The following is a 22,967-nucleotide window of genomic DNA, read 5'->3' as shown; positions in this document are numbered from 1 at the left end:
AAAACCCGGCATCCCGCGTTCACTTTCCTGAAAAAAGCCTTTGGGACAAAAATGGGAAGACATTGAAAAAGGAAGAGCAACCTCGGAAGGACTGTCATCTTCACTGTCTGGACACACCCCGCCAAGGTCAGCAGGAGCATGTCCCATCTGCGGAAGTCCCTTTTCATTTGATCGACCGCTTTGCCCAGATTTAACTTGTGAAGCTGCCCCCAATCCTTAGCCACTTGATTCCCCAGATATCTAAAACTCCTCTCAGCCACTTTAAAAGGTAACTCCTTCAATCTCCTTTCCTGCCCCCGTGCCTGGATTGCGAAAATCTCGCTCTTTCCCATATTTACCTTGTAACCTGAAAATTGCTCAAATTCACCTAGTATCTCCATGATTTCCCCCCTCCCCCCCCCCACCGGGTCTGTGACAAAGAGCAGCGTCGTCCGCATAGAGAGAGAGCCTGTGCTCTTGCCCCCCCCCCCACGCGCCCCCTCACTATCTCCCGCCAGGCATTTGATGATCTAAGGGCCATTGCTAAGGGCTCTATGGCCAGGGCAAACAGTAATGGGGAGAGCGGGCATCCCTGCCTTGTCCCCCTACAGAGACCAAAGTATTCTGACCGGACTCGGTTGGGTCTTACATTTGCCACCGGAGCCTGATATAACAGCTGGACCAGTCCACAATATTTTCAGAAGTAAAGAAGATTGAATTTTCACAACGCGTTCGACTACCTTTCTGTGGTCAAGTTACCACAAACCTAAAAACTGTCGTAGAGCGAACGACCAGTCTGCCCTGTTTCGGTGCTGTAAATGCCCTATGTATAGTAAAAGAAGTCAAAATTAGGCTTTGGGTGGGAATTTCCGGTGCTGTCCGCCACCAGGATCATCTGGTTATTTATTTTTCCCAATTAAGGGGCAATTTAGCGTGGTCAATCCACCTAACCTGCACGTCTTTTGGATACGGGGGTGAGACCCATGTACACACGGGGAAAATGTGCAAACTCCACCCTGCCATGACGGGGTGAGAAAATTCCAGCCTTCATGTTTATGCTGTTCCCTTCATAATAACCTATGAGGGATTGTAAAAATGATCAGACCAAAAAATGCCGTAAAGCAATCGGCACTTGACATTTTTAGTGTGGGGCGGGGGGGTTGGGGGCGGGAATTCCTTTACAAATAATCGCACACTCTCAATGTTTTGCTTGTGTTTTATTCCAAAATATGCTGGCAGCCCAAACCAAAATAATGCTACTATTGCAGAAAACATGTATTGTACGGCAGAAAAATCTAGAGAAATTCTGAGAAATTGAATGATGGATGGCCAACGATCTGACCCAGTTGGAAAATCTTTGATCAGCACTACCTGCATTCATGTGTAGTCAAATCCCATTGCCAGCATGCCTTGAGGCTTTCAATATCTGTCCTAACAAAAAAAAGAGACTGCACACAAATTAGAGTCTTCATAATTTACTTGGCCAGCTAGTCTTATCCATGTCCTGGCTTTATGTGCGTTTTTTAATAACTTGCATTGTTCTTCTTGGACCTGCATTTGGATGGTTGTTACAGCTGCGGAGATACTCCTGGGTGTCGGATGGAAATTCTGGACAGCTCTGCTACAGCTGCGGATTCCTTCCGCGCAATATGCACCTGCGATGCCTGACTAGTAACTGTTGTAGGCCGAGTATACAAAATGACCCCAGCTAAGTGACAAATAAGGAAGTTTCTTTTGAAATCCATATGTGTAAGTTTCAAGCGCCAGCTGTTCTGTTCAAGTAGCATTGCACAGGTGCAGAGCTTCCTGCTGACATTACAAAAGAGACATAACTTTTTATTTATTTCTACTATTAGCAGATCTTTTCCTAACAGCATTTCTCCAAATCTGTACCACGGTGTGTCAAGTTATTGAAATACGCTGCTTAATTAAAAACAGGAGAAAATTATATTGAAAGCAATCTTTGAAGGTCAGCAGAGGGAAAAAAATATTCTTAGTCGTGAATGATCCTGCTTTGGTCTGTTGTACAGGCTTCTGGGACCATGTTCGAAGCATATTTTCTGATCTGTGGGAAACAGGAAACCAGAGGAATTTTGGTGGCCTGCTTTCTACCAAGTAATTTGGGACATGGTGGCATAATCTTTGAATGTTGAAAGGCTGTTTCAATAACATTGCAGATTTCTGGCACACAGTATTTTTATTGCCTGAATTGAGATTAAGTTCCAAAGTAGAAGAAAGCAGAGGCAGCTATGCCAATAGCTGATCCTGATCTTCTCGCATTAGGTATCACTTCAAACATTTTTGCCGCTTCTGCAGGTTGCGAGCATATGATTGACTGTAGCTCTTGCACAGATGTCCTTTGGTAACTCTAGCCAGAAATTTCTAACAATTGTTCTGCATATCAGCACCACATGTCCCCAATTGTGTGTGAATGGTGCTCGACTGGAACAGCGAATCTAGCCTGACTTGCAAACAGGTGAAAACGCACAAAACAAATTGTGAAACCTGGTGGCCACAAGGCAGGGAAATCAATGAGCGTTACTATTGATTGATCATAGCACAGCGGTTAGCATCGTTGTTTTACAGCGCCAGGGTCCCAGGTTCGATTCCCGGCTTGGGTCACTGCCTGTGCGGAGTTTGCACGTTCTCCCCGTGTCTGCGTGGGTTTCCTCTGGGTGCTCCGGTTTCCTCCCACAAGTCCCGAAAGACGTGCTGTTAGTTAAATTGGACATTCTGAATTCTCCCCCAGTGTATCCGAACAGGCGCCAGTGTGGTGACTAGGGGCTTTTCACAGTAACTTCATTGCAGTGTTAACGTAAGCCCACTTGTGACATTAAAGATTATTATTAATTGGAAATTATTACAATTCGGTTGTGGCCCAGTTGGTGGACATTAAACCGAAGCTTGTCTGCCCTCTCGGGTGGATGGAAAATATCCAATGGCGTTTATTCAAGATAAAGTAAGGGAGTAATTCCCTGTGTCCATGCAAATATTTATCCCTCAATCAATATTACGAAAACAGATTATCTGGTCATCATCGCATAACTGTTTGTGGGGGCTTGCTGTGCATGATTGGGCTACCTTGTTTCTTCCATCCCAAGAGTGACTACACTTTAAAATGGACTTCATTGGCAGTAAAGTACTTTGCGACATCTGGCGGCAATGAAAAGTGCCAAATCAATGCAAGTCTTTTCTTTCATTTTTCTGTTTCTTTGTTTTGCTCCAGAAGATTAGTGAGCTGTGGTCTTTTGCCAAGGATAAAACATTGGACTGTAATATTGGTGTTGAAGATAAAAGCAGTTTCAGTCAGTAGTTGATTGACTACCAGTAATGGTAACTACAATATGTTTCTTAACCAAGCACCAAATGACACGGGGCAACATGATTAATCATAGAAAAACACAATTTTGTGTTGGTTCCCAAATATTTTTAAATACATACAAAATAGAAGCAGGAGGAGGCCGTTCGGCCCTTCGAGCCTGCTCCGCCATTCATTATGACCATGGTTGATCAGCAAGTTCAAGACCCTGATCTCGCCTTCCCCCCATATCCCTTTAGCCCCAAGAGCTATATCTAATTCTTTCTTGAAACTACGTTTTGGCCTCAACTACTTCCTGTGGCAGTGAATTCCACAGATTCACCACTCTCTGGATGAAGACTCCTTGCCTCAGTCCTAAAAGGTTTACCCTTTTCCTTAAACTATGACCCCTAATTCTGGATTTTACCACCATTGGGAACATTCTTTCTGAATCTACCCTGTCTAATCCTGTTAGAATTGTGGAAGTTTCTATGAGATCCCCTCTCACACTTCTAAACTCCAGTGAATATAATCCTAACTGATTTAGTCTCGCCTCATATGACAGTCCCGCCATCCCAGAAATCAGCCTGCTAAGGCTTCGCTGAACATCCTTCATAGCAAGAACATCCTTCCTCAGATGTGGACACCAAAACTGCACACAATGCTCACCAACGCCCTGTACAATCGCAGTAAAATACTTAACCTTAGGATAGATTTTAGTTTGCTGCCTTTATACCATTCTAAGTTCATTCCTTGTCTTTAGTGATGGTTATTAGTGTGAATACATACAGAACGTATGATGGGTATCAGACCTTAACCAAGTGATTGTGGTTGTACAATATATATATATATATATATAAAAGATTTTCCAATTCAAGCTTATATAGTGATCCTGTTCAGACACGATAACATGAATTATTACTGTCCAATTATCAAAACAGTTCCTTGTTGGCAGGCAATTGTACATCTACGTACAACCTCAGTTGGTAACACTCACCTCAAAGGCTGCAGCTTATGAGCTCAAGTCCCATTCCAAAGACTGCCATTCTAAAGCGGTACTGTGGGAGTGCTGCATTATCAGAGGCTTCATGTTCTGAATAAGATATTAAAGCAAGCTACCTGCTTTATCAACCTGAGGAGCTACTTTTAATGTTCTGTGAACCTGCACCCCCAAATCCCTTTGTTTTTACATCTACTTCCATTCAAAAGATTAATTACTGATACTATTTTTTTTTCATCGAAATGCAGCAACTTGTGCTTACTGACATTGAATTCCACTTTTTAGCCTATTCTCCCATCCTAACAATGTCCCTTTGCAACTTACTTCTTAAAAAATTTTTTAAAATTGCAGTTCCTATTCTGGCAACATTCATGTCCACAACGAACAGAAATGGCACCAGAAATGAATCCTGCATGACATGACTGCATATTCCTGATCACGTCTAAAAATTAAAACCCAACTTTTCACCTTTCTAAATCATTTTTAAATAAGTTTGCAAACCGATCCAAAACGACATCCTTTAATATTTTCTGGGAATCCCCATGTGGTACCTTGTTAGGGGATTTCCTACAGTCCATGTGCAGCACGTTAGCACAGTGCTCTGCACAGTTGCTTCACAGCTTCAGGGTCCCAGGTTCAATTCCCGGCTTGGGTCACTGTCTGTGCGGAGTCTGCACGTTCTCCCCGTGTCTGCTTGAGTTTCCTCCGGGTGCTCCGCTTTCCTCCCACAGTCCAGATGCAGGTTAGGTGGATTAGCAATGATAAATTGCCCCTTAGGGTCCAAAATGGTTGGATGGGGTTGCTAGCTTATGGGGACAGGGTGGAGACGTGGGCTTAAATAGGGCGCTCTTTCCAAGGGCCGGTGCAGACTCAATGGGCCGAATGGTCTTTTTCTGCACAGTAATTTCCATGATTCTATGTCTGTTAGATTTCTACCATCTACTATGTAAATTGCACTCACAAAGCATTGTATCAGGTTTGTTAAGCATAATCACCCTTTTTATAATCCATGCCTGTTACTTTTAACTATTTTCAGTTATTTAAATATGTGGTAGTGTCGTGCTAATTAAAGACCATGATATTTTTCATGCCACTGTTGTTAAGCTAACTGGCCTGTAATTACCTAGATTAGCTCCATCTCCCTTCTTAAAAAATGTGTGCTGGTTTGGACACTGTCCAGTCCTTCAGCACGCTGAATAGAGTCCTCGAAAAAATGTCAGGACCTCTGCAATTTTGTACTCCTCTTCCTAGAACCTATTAGATTGGGGTTTTGTCTTTCTTTGGTGTAAATAACATAACCACATTTTTTATTTTTATCTATATTGCTCATCTTGCGCTCAACCACTTAGATTTCATTTGGAAGCGAGAACTGGGTATGTCCAAAAGAATATCAATTTTTAAAGTTTTTTTAAAGTCTTGGCGAGGTAACATGGAGAGTGGATGCGAGCAATGCAACTGATGTGCATATGTACTTTCAAAAGGTGTTAACGTTCCACATAATAGACTTGCTAAGCAAAATTTAAAGTGTCCATTGTCAGAAGGACATTGGTGACCTGTTTAATTGTGCACTGGTGGTACCCACAGTCAGTCTTCCTCTTAAGTACGGCCTTAAGTCTATTTGCTGAGGGTAGTCCTATTAGCTTTCAATTGGCAGGTTTGCTCCTGGGTTTGATACTGGGTGGTGACTTCTGATGTGTGGCGAAGCAAGGTTCCCGTGTGCAGGGAGTGTGCACCACATGCAGAGCAAGTAGAAGGTGAAACTGGCCGATGCCAGGAGTGTGAAATGGTGTAATGGCGGGCTATTTTTCACCATACTAGTTTCTGTTTTCCGTTAACTTGGAAAGATATTCCCAATATTTTAAATTTAAAACCAAGTAAAAGTGGTAGTGAGGCTCAGAGATGGGCCTCCAAGAAGAATTTGAAATACCGCACTAAACTTTAGTGGAAAGATATCGGGTGCGGTGAAAGTTTGGTTGCTCATCCACGCAAGCATATTTTGGGCTGCTGCCATGGACTAATTTTACCTCCATATATTTTGCTTATTTGATTGTTAACTAACTAATGGAATGGAGATATCATTTTGATACAACATATCACGTCCATTTAGCACGGTGGCATTGTGGATAGCACAATTGCTTCACAGCTCCAGGGTCCCAGGTTCGATTCTGGCTTGGGTCACTGTCTGTGCGGAGTCTGCCCATCCTCCCCGTGTGTGCGTGGGTTTCCTCCGGGTGCTCCGGTTTCCTCCCACAGTCCAAAGATGTGTGCAGGTTAGGTGGATTGGCCATGATAAATTGCCCTTAGTGTCCAAAATTGCCCTTAGTGTTGGGATGGTTACTGGGTTATGGGGATAGGGTGGAGGTGTTTACCTTGGGTAGGGTGCTCTTTCCAATAGCCGGTGCAGACACGATGGGCCGAATGGCCTCCTTCTGCACTGTAAATTGTATGATTACAAGTTGAGCCTTGATTTAAAAATTCTCGTCCTTGTTTTTGAATCCCCCCACGCAGTTACCCCTCCCTTTCTCTTTAACTCCTCCAGCCCCTCAACTATCTGAGGTACCTGCAGCTCTTTAAATTCTAGCCATTAGAACATTTTTGATTTTAATTGTTCCACCATTGGTGGCGATGCCTTCATCTGCCTGGGATCGAAGCTCTGAAAATCCCCCTGCAACCTTCTCTGCTTCTTTTCTCGTTTTACGATTGTTCTGAAAACGCACCTTTTAGCCTCCTAGAATCATGGAATCCCTTCAGTGCAGAAGGAGGCCATTCGGCCCATTCAGTTTGCACCAACCCTCTGAAAGAGCACTCCCCTGTCCACTCCTCCCTTTCCCTGTAACCTAACCTGCACATCTTTGGAAACTAAGGGGTGGCCAATCCACCTAACCCGCATATCTTTGGACTGTGGGAGCAAACGTGAGCAGCTGGAGGAAACTCATGCACACGTAGGGAGAACATGCAAATTCCACACAGTCACCCAAAGCTGGAATTGAACCCCCTTGCTGCGAGGCAGCTGTGCTAACCAACGGGCCACTCTGCTGCACGTGCCTGTCCCAAAATCCCTTTATTTGGCTTGGTCTCACATTTTCTCCTCCGAATCACCTTGGGGAAACTTGATTAAATTAAAGGCTCTGTATGAATGCAAGTTGTTTTTGCTGCTTTTCCATGGACGCTAACTTTTACCAGTTGAGATATTCCAAATGTAGGATCGCTTGCGGCACCCGGAATTGTACTGCTGCTGATAAATTAGTTCAAAGATATGATGTGCCTTTCTTTAGTTATTCCCCTGAACAGAAGTATTTCGGGGAACAATTAGGGTGCAGTCTCCCTCTTGGTTAATTTTTCATTTGATAGGTCCTTCAACAGAAGATCGTGTTCTGTAGGTTTATCTTACAACAGGTTATTCCCCCTTATTTTTGGCAAACGAAAAAACGTATTACATTTTCTTTTACATCAGTGTTTTACAAATGATCCAGTCGCTGCTAGCCAGAGAGTGATAGAAAAAGTAAGTAGAATTTGGTCTAAACTGATTAAGATAGTTTTGATGCTGTTTTACCGAGGCTCCTTTAAACCAGGATTTAATTGAATAGCGGAACAGGCCGAAGGGGGTTGAACAGCCCACCCTTGCCCTATCTTCTTGAATGTTATTAGCTGGATTTTCTGAACAGGGGTATATATTTTTAGACAGTCAGGCCTGGATTTTTAGAATGTAAAAAATATTATCTTGTAGTTTTGTAGAGGGCTGGGAAAATGGAAGCTACTTTCAAGATTAGAAATAAAAACGTTCCAGAATATTCGCAACATGAAACATTTCCTAGCCCACAAAGTCTTTTGCTTTCAATTACTTAGAAGTACTGTGGCACGGTGAGCATGTTTTAAATCAAAAGAAATCAAGAATATATTATATACTAATCAGAGTGTGTTGTGAGGGAGCAAAATTCAGCGTGAAACAGAAGGTGACCCAAGGGAATTCTAATGGCACATTTGATATATAAAAATATACAATAACTAAAAGTTAAGTATGTGTCTCCATTTGGCCACCTACAGAGATTTCTTGAAATAGTTTCTTTTGGGGATCTATTTTAAAACAGCTTAAATCAACACCTGCCATTCATCAAACGTCTCTTGATTGTTGCAGAACAATGCTTCTAATTAAGACCAATGTCTCAAATGCTTGTTTTATCCCCTTAATTAACAGTTTTGATTTTCATAAGTTCAGCAGGATAACTGTTGTAAGTTAAATTATTTTGCCTGTGAAGCTGAACATTTCCAGTGGCAAGAGTGTAAAGGCCTGTGTCAGTGAAGTCACAGGTATTTGAAATGTGCATGATCTTTCAATTTTGTGAAATCTGAACTTCTAAAGATTCAGCTAGAATTCCCTTGTACCGGATGAAATTTAATCGTGTTTGCTGTATTCCACGGACGGGATTAATAAAAATGTGGTGGAGACTGCACAAGATAAAGATGAACTGGAATTCTTTGTCGGTGTCATTTTTACTTTTTAACATTTGCAAGCACTTTTAAAAATCCCCCTTGGACAAAAGCAGTGTGATAATAACTGTTAGATCTCCTTGAATTGCTTACCACGTGTTGATATGAAGGAACAGGAGTTGAAAAGTTGGAGGAAGACAAATTCCCCCACTCTTGAAAACTGCTTTTACCCAACAGCTGAAAGTGCTATTTTCTTGGAGTGCCCTTTATTTCTCTGCTCAAGTGCTTTCTGAAGTTAGCTTTGCTTTTGCATCTGAACTAAAACTGCTTTACCATTTATCATACTGACATTGGATTTTTTTTGCTGCTCCCGACTGCACATTTTGTGTTTTGGACATTTATAACAAGAGAACCTCTAACAAAGAATCAAACTCATGATGCTTTTTTTTTTGTGAGGAATTTAGGACGACTGTAGAGCTAACTTTGAAGTCCCAGGTGTAGGGTTATCCGGAGCAATATTGAAAAGGCCATGGTTGAACTGAAAACAACAAAGCCTCTGGAGCAGTTGGAATCTCTGCCCAAATTCTGATATATGTTAGCGATACACTTTGGCACAGCTGCACAACCATATATCCCTCATCCAGGAAGAGGAGCTCATGCCGGGCAATATCAGGGACACTGTAACAGTGACTATTTTTGAGTTCGGAAACAAGTCTGATTATGGAAATTGTAGGAATCTCCCTACTGTCTGCAATAGAAAAGATAATTACAAGGATCCTCTTCAATTTCCTCCCCCCAGTGTCTGATCAGCTCCTCCCAGAGTTGCAGTGCGGTTTTTGCCCCTTGAAAGGCAGCAGTGACATGATCTTCACTACACCGAAAATAAAAACATAAACATATTCAAGAGAAATGCAAAGAACAACACTGGGGCTGGTTTAGCACAGTGGGCTAAATAGCTGGCTTGTAATGCAGAACAAAGCAGCAGCGCGGGTTTAATTCCCGTACCGGCCTCCCGAACAGGCGTCGGAATGTGACGATGCGGGGCTTTTCACAGTAACTTCATTGAAGCCGACTTGTGACAATAAGTGATTATTATTATATTGCCTTTTTCGACTTCACAAAAGTCTTTGACTCTGTCAACGGTAAAGATTTATGAAGTGTCCTCTTCAAATTTGGCTACCCTCAGATATTTGTCATCATCCTCCACCAACTCATGATGATATGCAACCCGTGATCCTTACCAATGGAACCATCACAGATCCTATCTCAGTGAAGACTGGGATTGAACATACGGTGTCATCAGATGAACTTTTCATCTCTGCTGCATTACTGCACCTCACCTCCAGAAAACTACAGAACAGTCAGGAAACTGTTCAACCTTCAACTCAAAACCGAAGTCACTGCAACCTCAGTCACTGAGATCCATAAGCAGGTGTGTTTGGAACAGTTCCGATGAAGAGGTCATATCTGACTTGAAATGTTAACTCTGCTTTTCTCTGCACAGATGCTGCCAGGCCTGTTGAGTTTTTCCAGCACTCTGTTTTTATTTCATGTCGTTCCTGTGCTGATACCAAACCCTTAAGGCAACTTCTCTACTTACAACTCCACAGGAGACTCCCAAGGAGACACTGATGTCCTCAAAGCATCCTTGAAGAGGTTAAACGCCCCTGCTGACTCATGGGAGTCCCTGGTCTGTGACCAATCAGAGTGGAGAAGGTTCATTTGCGAAGGCGCCAAACACATCAAGAGAGGACACCGGGAACGTACAGAGACTGAGTCAAGACATCGGAGAGATGGCACTAAACTCTGAACAAATCATCAAACTGACACTTTGAGCACCACAAGCCCTGCATACGGCAGAGTCGGGAGATTGTATATTGGACTCACCAACCATCTTGCAACCCATCAAATTGATGTGGAAGCAAGCCATCTGCGATCCCCAGTGATTGCCTAAGAAGAAGACCTGGTACAGGGTTATACATTGGCTGTACAATTTAAGGTCCTCACTTTGTGATTGTTCAACAAATCATTGTGGTTGCAATTTGTACAAATAAATCAAGATTTGCCATGGCACAGGGAAAATTGGCCCCATTAGTCTGTATCTTGGTTGACGACTTTAATTTGATTCTCTGACATGGACGGAATCTTTCCACACTCATGGAATTGAAATACCACATAAATTGATTTGAACTTGTATGTACCACATCAAAGAATAGACTTTCCAGGCTTCGGTGTTGAGCACAGGCTTGCTTATCACCAAAACGACTATCAACATTAAAAACATTGATTAGGAACACCAAGTACTCGGCTGAATTGGTTCCTGTACAGTCCCTTTCTTAGGAGCGTAGTCATTGCTCCTTCCCTTCATTTCCTTCGATTTCCAGGTGTTGTGTTCAGTCAGTTGCAAGTCTTTGTGAGTTCGAAGTTGTGGGTTCGGTGAGGGCAAATTGTTCACCCTGATTTGGGTTTTCTCCTTAATGGCATGGCTATTCAACTGGAGCCACCAATAGCCAAAGGTATATTCCCCCTTGTTGTAGAGACACAAATTGCTCCTGAGAAATCTTCTGCTCGACCGACAATGTTGATAAAGCAGTTGTTTGCTGGCATTCATCGAACAAACTGGATTCATCATTATGCAAGCTTTTTGGCTTTGTGTTCAATAAGTTCTGCATTTGAAGCCAAGTTCTCTCAGGTTACACGTGGCAGCTTTTTAAGATTTCCTTTGCTGGTTTTATTGCACTTTTGGCAGATGCAGTGTGCCAATTTTGCTGTGTCCGTACCAAAATATAAAACTGTTGGCATTAGCCAATGAAGGAATGGCAGACATCTGAAAGAGATGGACAAATTTGCCTTGGCTTTGGAGGATTAGTTGCAGTGCATGGCCTAATTTTTAAGGTAAAATTTTCATTCCTTTTTCCTGCAAATGTTGGGGGTAATAGTGGCCTCTTTGAATTTTTTCTTGAAGAAAAAACCTGACTATGCTATTATTTTTCTTCTAGCCAGTTGGAGCAAACCAACAAGTTGGAGGTTGGTCAGCAGAATTATACCCGAGTGGACATGTGTCTGGCACCGTGCCGTCCCCTATTAGCATGAATATAAACATGTGAGCTTCTTGTTTTTACAAAAAAAGAAAGATTGATTTTGAGGATGATCTACGCCTATCCTCTGTAAACTAAAGCTCATTCAAATCTCCACTGCCCATATCCGAACTCGCACCAAGTCCCATTCAACAATTATCTCTGTATTCACTACTCTGCATTCCCTTCTTGGATTCAAATCACTTACCCCTCCCCATCTCTGTAACCTTCTCCTGTCATACAACTCTCCGAGATACATGCAGACTTCCAATTCTGGTTTTAGGCGCATTTCTAATTTTAATCGCTCCACCATTGTTGGCTGTGTCTTCAGTTGCCTAGGCCCCAAGCTCTGAATTCCCTCCCAGAACCCCTTTACCTATTTACCTGACTTTCCTCTGTTAAGATGCTCTTTAAAACCTTCCCCTTTGACCAAGCTTTTGGGCATTTGCCCTAACATCTCCTTGTGCAGTGAAGTCCAGTGACGTTTAAATGAATTAAAGTTGCTGTATGAAGCAAGTTGGTGTTATCATATGAAAAATGCAGTGGTCAGTAAGGTTTGCAAAATTGCAATGTAATAATTATCAGATAATCTGTTGCACTAATGCTTTAAATATCGACCAGGACTCTGAGAAATCTGCTGCACTTGGTTGAAATAGTGCCACCTGTTTCATCTGACGGTGCAGCACTCCTGACGGTGCAGCACTCCTGACGGTGCAGCACTCCTGACGGTGCAGCACTCCTGACGGTGCAGCACTCCTGACGGTGCAGCACCCCTGAGGGTGCAGCACCCCTGAGGGTGCAGCACCCCTGGCAGTGCAGCACCCGCTCTGGTTTTATGCTAATTCTGTGCAGTGCGATCTCAAGCCACAAGTATCTGACTGAGAGTGAGTGTGCTGCAAACTAAACCACAGCTGGCACCTAATGAAATACTTTCTGTATAGGATCAGTTGATGAAGGATGAAAAAAGAGATTAGGGAATGAGTTGCTCCTTTTCCTCGCCATTTGTGTCTTATTTGGGAGATGACTTGATGACTGGAGAATTTGGATAAGTTTTTTTTCTATCTTGACATGGGATTTTAATTTAATTTATCATACACAAACTTTGTATTAGTTGATTGTGATCATTATGTTAATTTGTGTAAAGTTGTGCTTTGAATTCTTGAATGGTACAGCATCACACAAAATCCTGTGCCAAATAGCCTTAGAAGGCATAAAAGCCAAATGCTAGAAATTTGCAATAAACATATAAAATTGCTGCAAAGTCTCAGCGGGTCTGGCTGTATCTCTAGAGAGAGAAACAGAGTAAATGTGTTTAGTCCGTAAGACTCTTCAGAATTATCACACGGACTCGAATATTGGGCGAGATTCTTTGGCGCCCCGACGTCATGTTTCTCGGCTGCAGGAGGAAGGCCACTGTTGGCCGGTAACGGGATCTTCTGGTCCCACCGCTGTCAATGGTATTTCCCATTGAATTCACCCCACGCTGCTGGGAAACGCAGGGTGGGGATGTGCCTTTGGCGGAACTGGAAGATACCGCCGGAGGATTTTGCCCATTATCTCTGTTTCTCTCTCCACAGATGCTGCCAGACCTGCTGAGTTTTTCTATTTTCATTTCAGCCTCAGTCGGCAGGTTACTGCTGAACCTGACATGGACCGTGCCACTGTTACCAGAAACAAGAGTCACTTTATCCCAACAAAATGAGACTTGTTGAATATAGTAGCAGGCGTGACTCTGCTGTTGTTTGCTTTGTAAATGGAGTATAATGTGGGAAAATGTGACATTGTCCATTTTGGCAGGAACAATAAAAAAGATGATTATTTAAATGGTGAGAGAAGGCAGAGCTCTGAGGTGCAGAGGGAGGGTGTCCAGGTGCATGAATGACAAAAGGTTAGTGTACAGGTACAGCGAGTAAATAAGAAAGCCAAAAGAATGTTATCATTTATTATGAGGGGATTTGATTATAAAAGTAGCGAGGTTGCAGTTCGGTTGTATGGAGCTTTGTTGAGACCATGCGCGGGATTCTCCGAGCCTCTGTGCCGAAATTGCGATCGGTCCCCGGAGAATCGCCGCGAATAGCGCGCGTGCGATCAATGCAGCGCGGGTAGGGGGCCATTGACATTGGCGATTCTCCAAGTGTAAATGGCCGAGTTACCAACGGCGTGGATGTCTCATGGCCCCACCCGTCGGGAACTCGGCGTGGCGCCTGTGGACTCAGTCCGCTGCTGCCCTGGTGGTGGGCGGGGGAATCGTTCACCGGGGGGGGGGGGGGGGGGGGGGGGGTGGAGCCTCACAGATGGCCAGTCTATCAGTCGGGGGCTACTGATCCGTGGGCGCGCGCGACTTCTTGGGGGGGGGGGGGGGGGGATCTGTTTGGTGACGGTCCGTGGTGTGGTTCTGCCATGTCGCGCGAGGCGGCCTATCTAGGCTGCCGCCGTGTGCATGCGCGGATCCCCGGCCGGAAGTGCGGGGCCTCGTACCGACAACCGGAGCTGCGAGGACTACTCCGGGGTCCTGCTAGCCCCCTTCAGGTAGGAGAATCACTCTGGACTTTCTCCACATCTGGAGTATTGTGTATGGTACTGGTGTCCTTATCTGAGGAAAGATGTAAATACATTAGAAGCACTTCAGAGAAGGTTGCCTGGACTAATATCAGGAATGAGTGGGTAGTTTTATGAAGAAAGACCAGAGAGGTTAGGTTTGTATCCACCAGAGGTTAGAAGAGTAAGAGGCCACTTGCTCAAAACCCTTAAGAGCATGAGAGGTTTTGACAGGGTGGATGTGGAGACGATGTTTCCATTGTTGGAGAATCTAAAGCTAGAGGGTTCACTGTTTCAAAATAAGGGGGTCGCTCATTTGAGTCAGATGAGGAGAATTGTTTTCTCTCACTGGGTGGTGAGTCTTGTGAACTCTCTTCTTCAAAAGGCAGGGGAATCAGAGTATTTGAATATTTTTAAGGGAGATCGAGATAGATTCTTGATTAACAAAGGGGTGAAAGGCTATCGGGTGTAGGCAGCCATGTTGGGCTGAATTTACAATCAGATCAGCCATGAGCTTATTGAATGGCAGAATAGGCTTACTCCTCCTAATTTGGGTGGCACGGTAGCACAGTGGTTAGCACTGTTGCTTCACAACTCCAGGGTCGCGGGTTTGATTCCCGGCTCGGCTCACTGTCTGTGCAGAGTCTGCACATCCGTGTCTGTGTGGGTTTCCTCCGGGTGCTCCTATTTCCTCCCACAGTCCAAAGATGTGCAGGTTAGGTGGATTGGCTATGCTAAATTGCCCTTCGTGTCCAAAAAGCTGAAGTAGGGTGCTCTTTCCAAGGGCCGATGCAGACTCGATGGGCCGAATGGCCTTCTGCACTGTAAATTCTACAATTTGTATGTTCGTATGTAGGCAGGTTTCTTGCCCAGATAAATTCTTCAGTACTACCTCACTTGGCATCTGGTGAAATTAGTAGCAGCACTGCGTAGCATCCACCAGATGCCCCGCAGGAACTCACCAAGGCTCCATCGGCAGCACCTTCCAAGCCCACCACTGCTACCATCTAGAAGAACAATAGCAGAGACAAGGGAAAACCGCCATCTGGAAGTTCCCCTCCAAGTCACTTACCATCATAATTTGGAAATATATCGCCATTCCTTTGCTGTCACTGGGTCAAAATCCTGGAACTCCCTCCCTAACAGCACTGTGGTTGTAACTACACTTCAGGGACTGCAGTGGTTCAAGAAGGCAGCTCACCACTACCTTCTAAAGGGAAACTAGGATGGGAAATAAATGCTGGCCGAGCCAGCAATTCCTTCACCCCGTAAATGAATAAAAAAAAACAGCTTTGTACCACAGTCCTCCAGATGTTGCGATGCTCAGTTGATCAGCAGCTGAGTCGCCTGCCCTAGAATTTAAGACAGAGGATTGTTAATAAGGTTGCAATGCCGCAAAGATTTTAAGTTCTTTGAAATCAAATTTATTGCCTCGAGAAGTTCTTTCCTTATAACACTACTTTTTGCTTTTGCAAAATAGCCAGCTCTATACTGTTTATAAGTTCTCTGAACTTTATATGGTGTGATGACCTTCTACTTTGAGGCCTTACCCTAAATTACTTGTGAAGGTGGTGTCAGAACTTAATTTCAAACAGGAAATTACCCTTCCCTTTCTTTCATCCATCACCTCATTAGTCATAGTTGAAATCCTGGCTTCATTATGTGTATGTCAATGGGGTGGATCAACCTAAAAACATTCATAAGAACAGGCAATCTTTCAGATTTTGGGGAACATGTACTTGGATCTGAATTTGCTGATCAATGGCTTCTTGAATGTACTCTGCACTATCACTTGCTGACAAAAAACTTTGAACAAGCTGAAGGTTCTTTCTTTTTGATTTATATCTGCTTTTTGGCTTGATCTCTATCCTTGTGCTCGACAGAACTTTCATTTGGAGGAACCCATTTCCAACCAAAAAACATAATCCCAAACCAAAGACGATTTGTGATTTTTAGAACTATTCTGATTTTCACTATATTTGAGATGGCTAGCTTCTTGTATGCTTGAATTTTGGAGTGGTGGGAGGATTGGGTGCAAAATATATATTTCTTACATGCAGGGCTATTAGTGATACGCTTGATCAAATTAGCCACAGAGAATGTTGACTCAAAAAAACGCACAGTTCTCTCTCATTTCAAAATTCTAACCAACAAAACTTCTTTTCTCTTCATTGAGAAATTTCATTGCAATTTTAGGCCTGTTGTTGCAATCTCGAAAGAGATTGCTAACTTCAGAATTTCCAATGGAAATAACCAAAGGGCAAACACGGTAGCACAGTGGGTAGCACTGCCGCTTCACAGCTCCAGGGTTCCAGGTTCAATTCCCGGCTTGGGTCACTGTCTGTGCGGAGTCTGCACGGTCTCCCCGTGTCTGCGTGGGTTTCCTCCGGGTGCTCAGGTTTCTTCATACAAGTCCCGAACTAGGTAATTAGGTCATTCGGACATTCTGAATTCTCCCTCAGTGTACCTGAACAGGCGGCGGAGTGTGGCAACTCGGGGTTTTTAACAGTAACTTCATTGCAGTGTTAATGTAAGCCGACCTGTGACAATAATAAAGATTATTAATATTATTGTTATTCGATTTCACGTTTTAAGACACTGTAACAGACTAAATAAATCAATACCAATCAAACATTGCCAAACAGGCAAGTAATATATTGGATGAAAGAAAATGTACTTTTGCATTAAATACTTAACGTAAGGGGCTGGTTTAGCACACTGGGCTAAATAGCTGGCTTTTAAAAAAGCAGACCAAGGCAGGCCAGCAGCACGGTTCAATTCCCGTACCAGCCTCCCCGAACAGGCGCCGGAATGTGGCGACTAGGGGCTTTTCACAGTAACTTCATTTGAAGCCTACTTGTGACAATAAGCAATTTTCATTTCATTTTCAATACTTACTGCAAACGCATCACTTCTTCTTTCACTGTGCACTCTACTGGCCGATATACACAAATAGGAACTGACCATATGGCTTGCGGAATCTGCTCTCTCATTCAGGGCAGCACTGTAGCATAATGATTAGCACAGTTACTTCACAGCTCTAGGGTTCCAGGTTCAATTCCCGGCTTGGGTCTGTTGCTAACTTTTGCCTTAGTTTAATTGCTCTGTTTTATCACCTTTGCTCTTGAGTCGCCAGGTATCTTTATGATACCGCCACGTGGTTCAAGTCCGAGTACTGATCAATAATCCAATACACCGCTTAGTAAGATTGAAATCAAAGCACATTTATTATACACAGTAATCACTACTCATGTACAAATTCTACGTCTAAGCTACTTCTACAGCTAACAGGCCAGTACTTAACTTGGAACTGGCCCACCAGGCCAGGGAAACGAATGGCCTTTCGTTCGGGTTCTGAGCCTGCGGGATTCGAAGTTGATACAGATTGATAGCTAGGAGCGCCTATCTCGTAGCGAGCGTTGAAGTAAGACTTACTGGATATCGGCGGTGGCTGAACCGGTCACTGTCAAGGGTTGGTTCGCGTTGCTGAGTGACCCGGTCAAGAAGAACGATTTGAACTTGGGCTTGATTCTTATAGTCCCCAGGGGCTTCCCGCCTTTCGGGGTGGACCCTGTACCTGGGTCCAAGTGATTGGACTTTGTCCCAATCACTTGGTTCGATTTTCTCCAATGCTAGAGCGGTTCCCTGATCGATGGGCGGTCCTGAGGTGGTCGTTCACCTCCCTTTGTGTAGGCTTCTACTGATGCCAAAGAGTCTGGTTTTGCTTTATGTGTCTAAATGTTGCTCATTGTTCCCGGGGATTGCTCATTAGTATGCAGATAGATGGTGTTTTGTTATGCTGATGGTTGCTGGTATCGATCTTGTCTGGCCTTTCCAGAGGTAAATACACAGTCAACCTGCAGCTGCTCGTTTGTGTCCTGTTGGCTGACTTTCCCATCAGCCTTTGCCTTTCGCCATTTTAAATCGGGAGTTAGCCATTTTAAATTGGGAGTTAGCCATTTTAAATGGCTACAGGTCACTGTCTGAGCGGAGTCTGCACGTTCTCCCCGTGCGCACGTGGGTTTCCTCAGGTGCTCCGGTTTCCTCCCACAGTCCAAAGATGTGCGGGTTAGGTGGATTGGCCATGCTAAATTGCCCTTCGTGTCTAAAAAAAAAAGGTTAAGTGCGGTTAAGGGGATAGGGTGGAGGTGTGGGCTTGGGTCGGGTGCTCTTTCCAAGGGCCGTTGCAGACTCGATGGGCCAAATGGCCTCCTGCAGCACTGTAAATTCTATGAAATAATCTATGAAATATGATTGTGAGTGACCTTGGACTTGAACAAAAATTGGTCTCTTCCAGCCATAAATATAGGCAACAATGGAACATTGCTTCTGGGGTAGAGAATTCCAAAGACTCACTATCCTTTGAAGAATTTTCTTCTCATCTGAGTCATAAATGATAGATCTGATGCCATATAGCAGCACACTTCATCTTTTTATCCTCCTTTCCTTCAACTACAGGTCTAATTTATTCGTGAAATTGGCCTCGCCTGTGTTTATGTTGGTGCATTTCAAGGTCTCACAATCCCCAATATTTAAAATAAATCCTCTCCTGCTCCCTGTGCTACATCTTTTACACTTGAATGTTTTCCACCTACTTTGCTCGAGTACATGGTTGTCGAACTGTGTTTATAGGGATAAATATTGCTCCAGTTCATCATTGTAAACCTTTTGAATCACACCCTAATCTCCTCAGTTAATTTCCTCAGACCAGTGTTGTGCTGTTCCCCAACTATGATTTTATGTCGATTCATCGTTACATCTTGACTTTTACATTCAGTGTCAGCCTTGGCTCAGCGATCGTACTTTTGCCTCTGGGTCAGCAGTGTTCCCGGAGTGTTGGACACACAATCTCGAACGACATACTAGTGTGGTGCTGAGTGAGCATTGCACTGTTGGAGGTACCGTCTTTTGGAAAAGATCTTGAGACAATGCCTTTAATTGGATCTAAATGTTCTCATGATACTATTCTGCAAAGAACAGTAGCGATCTCCTCATTGTTTTGGCCAACATTTATTCTCAAACAATATATTTTCTAAGAACTCAGAGGAACTAGCTATTTATCTCATTGCTGCTTGTTGGAGCTTGTGTGCAAAAGTGCGGTTCCCATAGTGCAACAGGGACTGCTCATGAATAGTTGGCTATAATAAAGGGCTTTGACACATGCTAACATTCTGAAAGGTGCTGTTTAATGCAATTCTCATTTCTTTTTAATTTGCCAGCTGAGGTGCTACTGGTAACCTTGCAAACCCAAAGCCCCAAATCCCTCCTGCTTTTCTACATGAAAGGAACACGAGTATTCAGATCCCTGAGCCATGCTGATCATCTACCACAACTCCAGTTCCCATGCTATCCCCATCTCCCCATTGATGTCATTGGTATCACCATCCATAGCAAGTACAGTTTATCCTTCCTTAAGGACCACAACTCTACACAATACTCCAGGTATAATTAAAGTTCTGGACAATCAGAGCAAGAGATTTACCCATGGACTCCAGTCTTTAACCATGGTAAGCACTGATTTAAAGGAAAATCCAAAATGTCCAAGTTCACATTTGTAACATTAAATTCCATCTGCCACTGTTTGGCCCATTCTGTGACCTGACCTGTATTCCTTTGCAGCTTTCTTTGATCCTCAGAATTACATAGTGGTTCCTATTCATGTACCATCTAAACATTTGGAGTCCTTTCCTATGAACCCTTTATCCAAATAGTAAATTTGGATCACAGTGCATAGAATCAGAGCCAGGACAACAGTGTGTGTCACATTACCCATTTTGAACTGAGGAGAAATTACCCTTAATTCCACTCTCTTTAAGTGAGTTAATAGTTAATTATATGTTCCAAGAACACTTTCTAAGATTACTTTTTTTCTTTATAGACCAATCCATGTTGCATATGTGAAAATAGCTGGAGCTTAATGGTTGTGATACTGGACCAGAAACCCAGAGGTCATGAGTTTATAACTCATCATTGCAGCTATAAAATTGAATTCAATAAATCTGGTAATTTGTGAGTTGGCTAGCACCAGTCCAAGTGACCATAAAAGCTGCTGGATTGTCTTGAAAAGTCAACTGGGTCATTAACATCCTTCAGATAAGAGACCTGCCACCCCTGCCTTCCCTGGTGTTCATAGGATTCCATGCCAGCATTCATAATTGACTCTTAATGTCCTAAGTGGAACTAGATTTGGGGAATGAAAATGGCCTTGTCAGTTTCTCCTGTATCTTAACAGCAAACATAAAGCATTTTCATAACTGAAATCACAACTTGGACATGCCTATCGAATTAATTAAATTAATATTATTGAAATTATCCCATCTATGTGACATAACTTTCATTAAGGATGATGAAAATATTAGTAATTACATCAAGTTTGCCTTTAATTTAGATAGAATATGCACTCTGGCTTTGACATTTGCTATATACTATGCGGCATGGCGGCGTAGTGTTTAGCAGTGATGCCTCACAACGCCAGGGAACTCTGGTTCGATTCCGACCTTGGGTGACTTTTGTGGAGTTTGTACGTTGTCCCCGTGTCTCAGTGGGTTTCCTCCGTTTGCTCCGGTTTCCTCCCACAGTCCAAACATGTTCAGGTGAGGTGGATTAGCCATGCTAAATTGCCCTTTGTTGTCCGAAGGTTAGTCGGGGTTACGGGGATAGGGTGGGGGAGTGGTCCCGGGTAGGGTGCTCTTTGGAGGGTCGCTGCAGACTTGATGGGCCGAATGGCCTCCATCTGCACTGTAGGGATTCTATGAAATAACTGAATGAGTTGTTCTGTGCGGAGAAAATATGGATCTCTGCACTGAGAAAGAAATATGAGCCATCTGAGGTGCTACTTGTAAGCCTGTAGAAATTATGTTCAACAAGAAAGAACTGGATACTGGAAATGACTGGAGTAAATTGGTAACCTTCAGCTCACTGTTAGATGAATCACTAAGTAAATACAAGAGGTAGATTGAGTGGCAACATCATTATGGAGGGTAGGCAAGGGAGTCAACAATAAATATGCTGAGATCTAGAGATGTACAGAGGGATCTTAAGAGTCTGAAAGGACATGTCGATAAGAAATGGTTGCTTAGGGCAGCACGGTGGCGCAGTGGTAGCACTGCTGCTTCACGGCGCCGAGGTCCCAGGTTCGATCCCGGCTCTGGGTCACTGTCCGTGTGGAGTTTGCACATTCTCCCCATGTTTGCATGGGTTTCGCCCCCACAACCCAAAGATGTGCAGTGTGGTGAATTGGCCATGCCAAATTGTCCCTTAATTGGGAAAAAATGAATTGGATACTCTAAATTTATTAAAAAACGAATTGGATGCTTTCATTTATTAACTGAAACATAGAATAAGCAAGGAGGTTATGCTGGAATTGTAATACAGTACTAGGTCGGTCATAGCTATAATGCTGCATACCACTTTGGTCAACAGGAAAGATATGATTGCATTCGGGAGGGCATGAAGGAGTTTTACAAGAATTGTCAGGAGTGGAAAGTTTTATCTGTGGAAAAAGATTGGACAGGCTGGGGTTATTTACTTTGAACAGAGGAGGCTGAGGGGTGATTTAATTGAACAAAATTGAGGGGCCTGGAGTGAAAGGTAAGGAGCCACTTCCCTGCACAGAAAAGACAATAAGCAGTGGGCACCGATTTAATGTAATTGTCAGAAGGAGTGGAGTAATATCTTTTCACTCAGAGGGTGGTGAGGATCTGGAACTCTCAGCCTGATAGGGTGATAGAAGCAGAAACCCTCATTGCATTTGACAAAAAAACACTTCGATACACAAAATGCCCTAACCCACGAGGATATGGAGCAAGAGCTGAAGAGAGGGGGGATTAGCCTGGATTTCCCTTTTGTTGCTGACACAGGCAGAATGGGCTGAATGGCCCCCTTTTGTGTTGCAAATTTTCAATGGCCTGGATTTTCCAGCCCTGACATCGGCGGGCATCATCAGTGGCGGGACGGGAAAATCTGGAGTCGTTGGGGCTCTCCAAATTTTCCCTCCCTGCCCAAGCAATATCTGCCAGTGTCAGGGCTAGAATATCCAACCCATTGTTTCTACTTGCTATAACTGCTAAAAAAGACTAAGAGAAAACATTGTCCGGAACAAACTTTGTATTGCTTGATTATCATTGTTAATGGTCAAACGCGATGGGCGGGAATCTCCGACCCCCCGCCGGGTCAGAGAATCCCTGGGGGGGGGGGGGGTGGCGTGCATCCAGCTCCAACGCCGGCTGCAGTATTCTCCGGCACCGGTTTTCCGGGCTGGGATCACGCCGCTGGCAGGCCCCCCCCCCCCCCGGCAATTCGAGCAGCCGTCGGTTTCTGGCCAGTCCCGCCGGCGTGGGTTGGACATGGTCCCACACGGCGGGACCTGGCTGGTAGACCGGCTGGTGCAGTCTTTTTGGGTGGGGGGCGGGGGGGGGGGGGCACGGTGGTCTGGCCCGTGATCGGGGCCCACCGATCTGCGGGTGGGCCTGTGCCGTGGGGGCACTCCTTCCTTCCGCGCTGGCCCCTGTAGGGCTCCGCCATGGCCGGCGCGGAGAAGACACTCCCCTGCGCATGCGCTAGAATATGCCGGCCGGTCTGCGCATGCACGGAACCATAGCAGCGGTTCTGCTCATGCGCTAACTTGCATCGGCCCTTTGGAGCCGGC

General features: G+C 44.1%; 1 protein-coding gene across 6 annotated transcripts in view; it reads left to right on the top strand.

Moving 5' to 3' along the window:
* LOC140385858 (intermembrane lipid transfer protein VPS13B-like) overlaps nucleotides 1-22,967 on the top strand; it is a 1,311,478-nt gene that overhangs the window by 394,614 nt on the left and 893,897 nt on the right. The window contains exon 18 of one of the 6 annotated variants that reach the window (XM_072468455.1): nucleotides 10,316-10,928. The exons of the other annotated variants lie outside the window; for them this stretch is intronic. Coding sequence (XP_072324556.1) covers nucleotides 10,316-10,515 — 200 coding nt within the window. The 3' untranslated portion in view covers nucleotides 10,516-10,928. Of the gene's footprint in view, nucleotides 1-10,315; nucleotides 10,929-22,967 lie in introns of those variants that run through there. 6 annotated transcript variants of the gene reach the window in all.

This window comes from Scyliorhinus torazame, chromosome 11 (assembly GCF_047496885.1).
Source record: "Scyliorhinus torazame isolate Kashiwa2021f chromosome 11, sScyTor2.1, whole genome shotgun sequence".
Lineage (NCBI taxonomy): Eukaryota > Metazoa > Chordata > Chondrichthyes > Carcharhiniformes > Scyliorhinidae > Scyliorhinus > Scyliorhinus torazame.
This window is presented reverse-complemented; position numbering and strand designations above follow the sequence as displayed.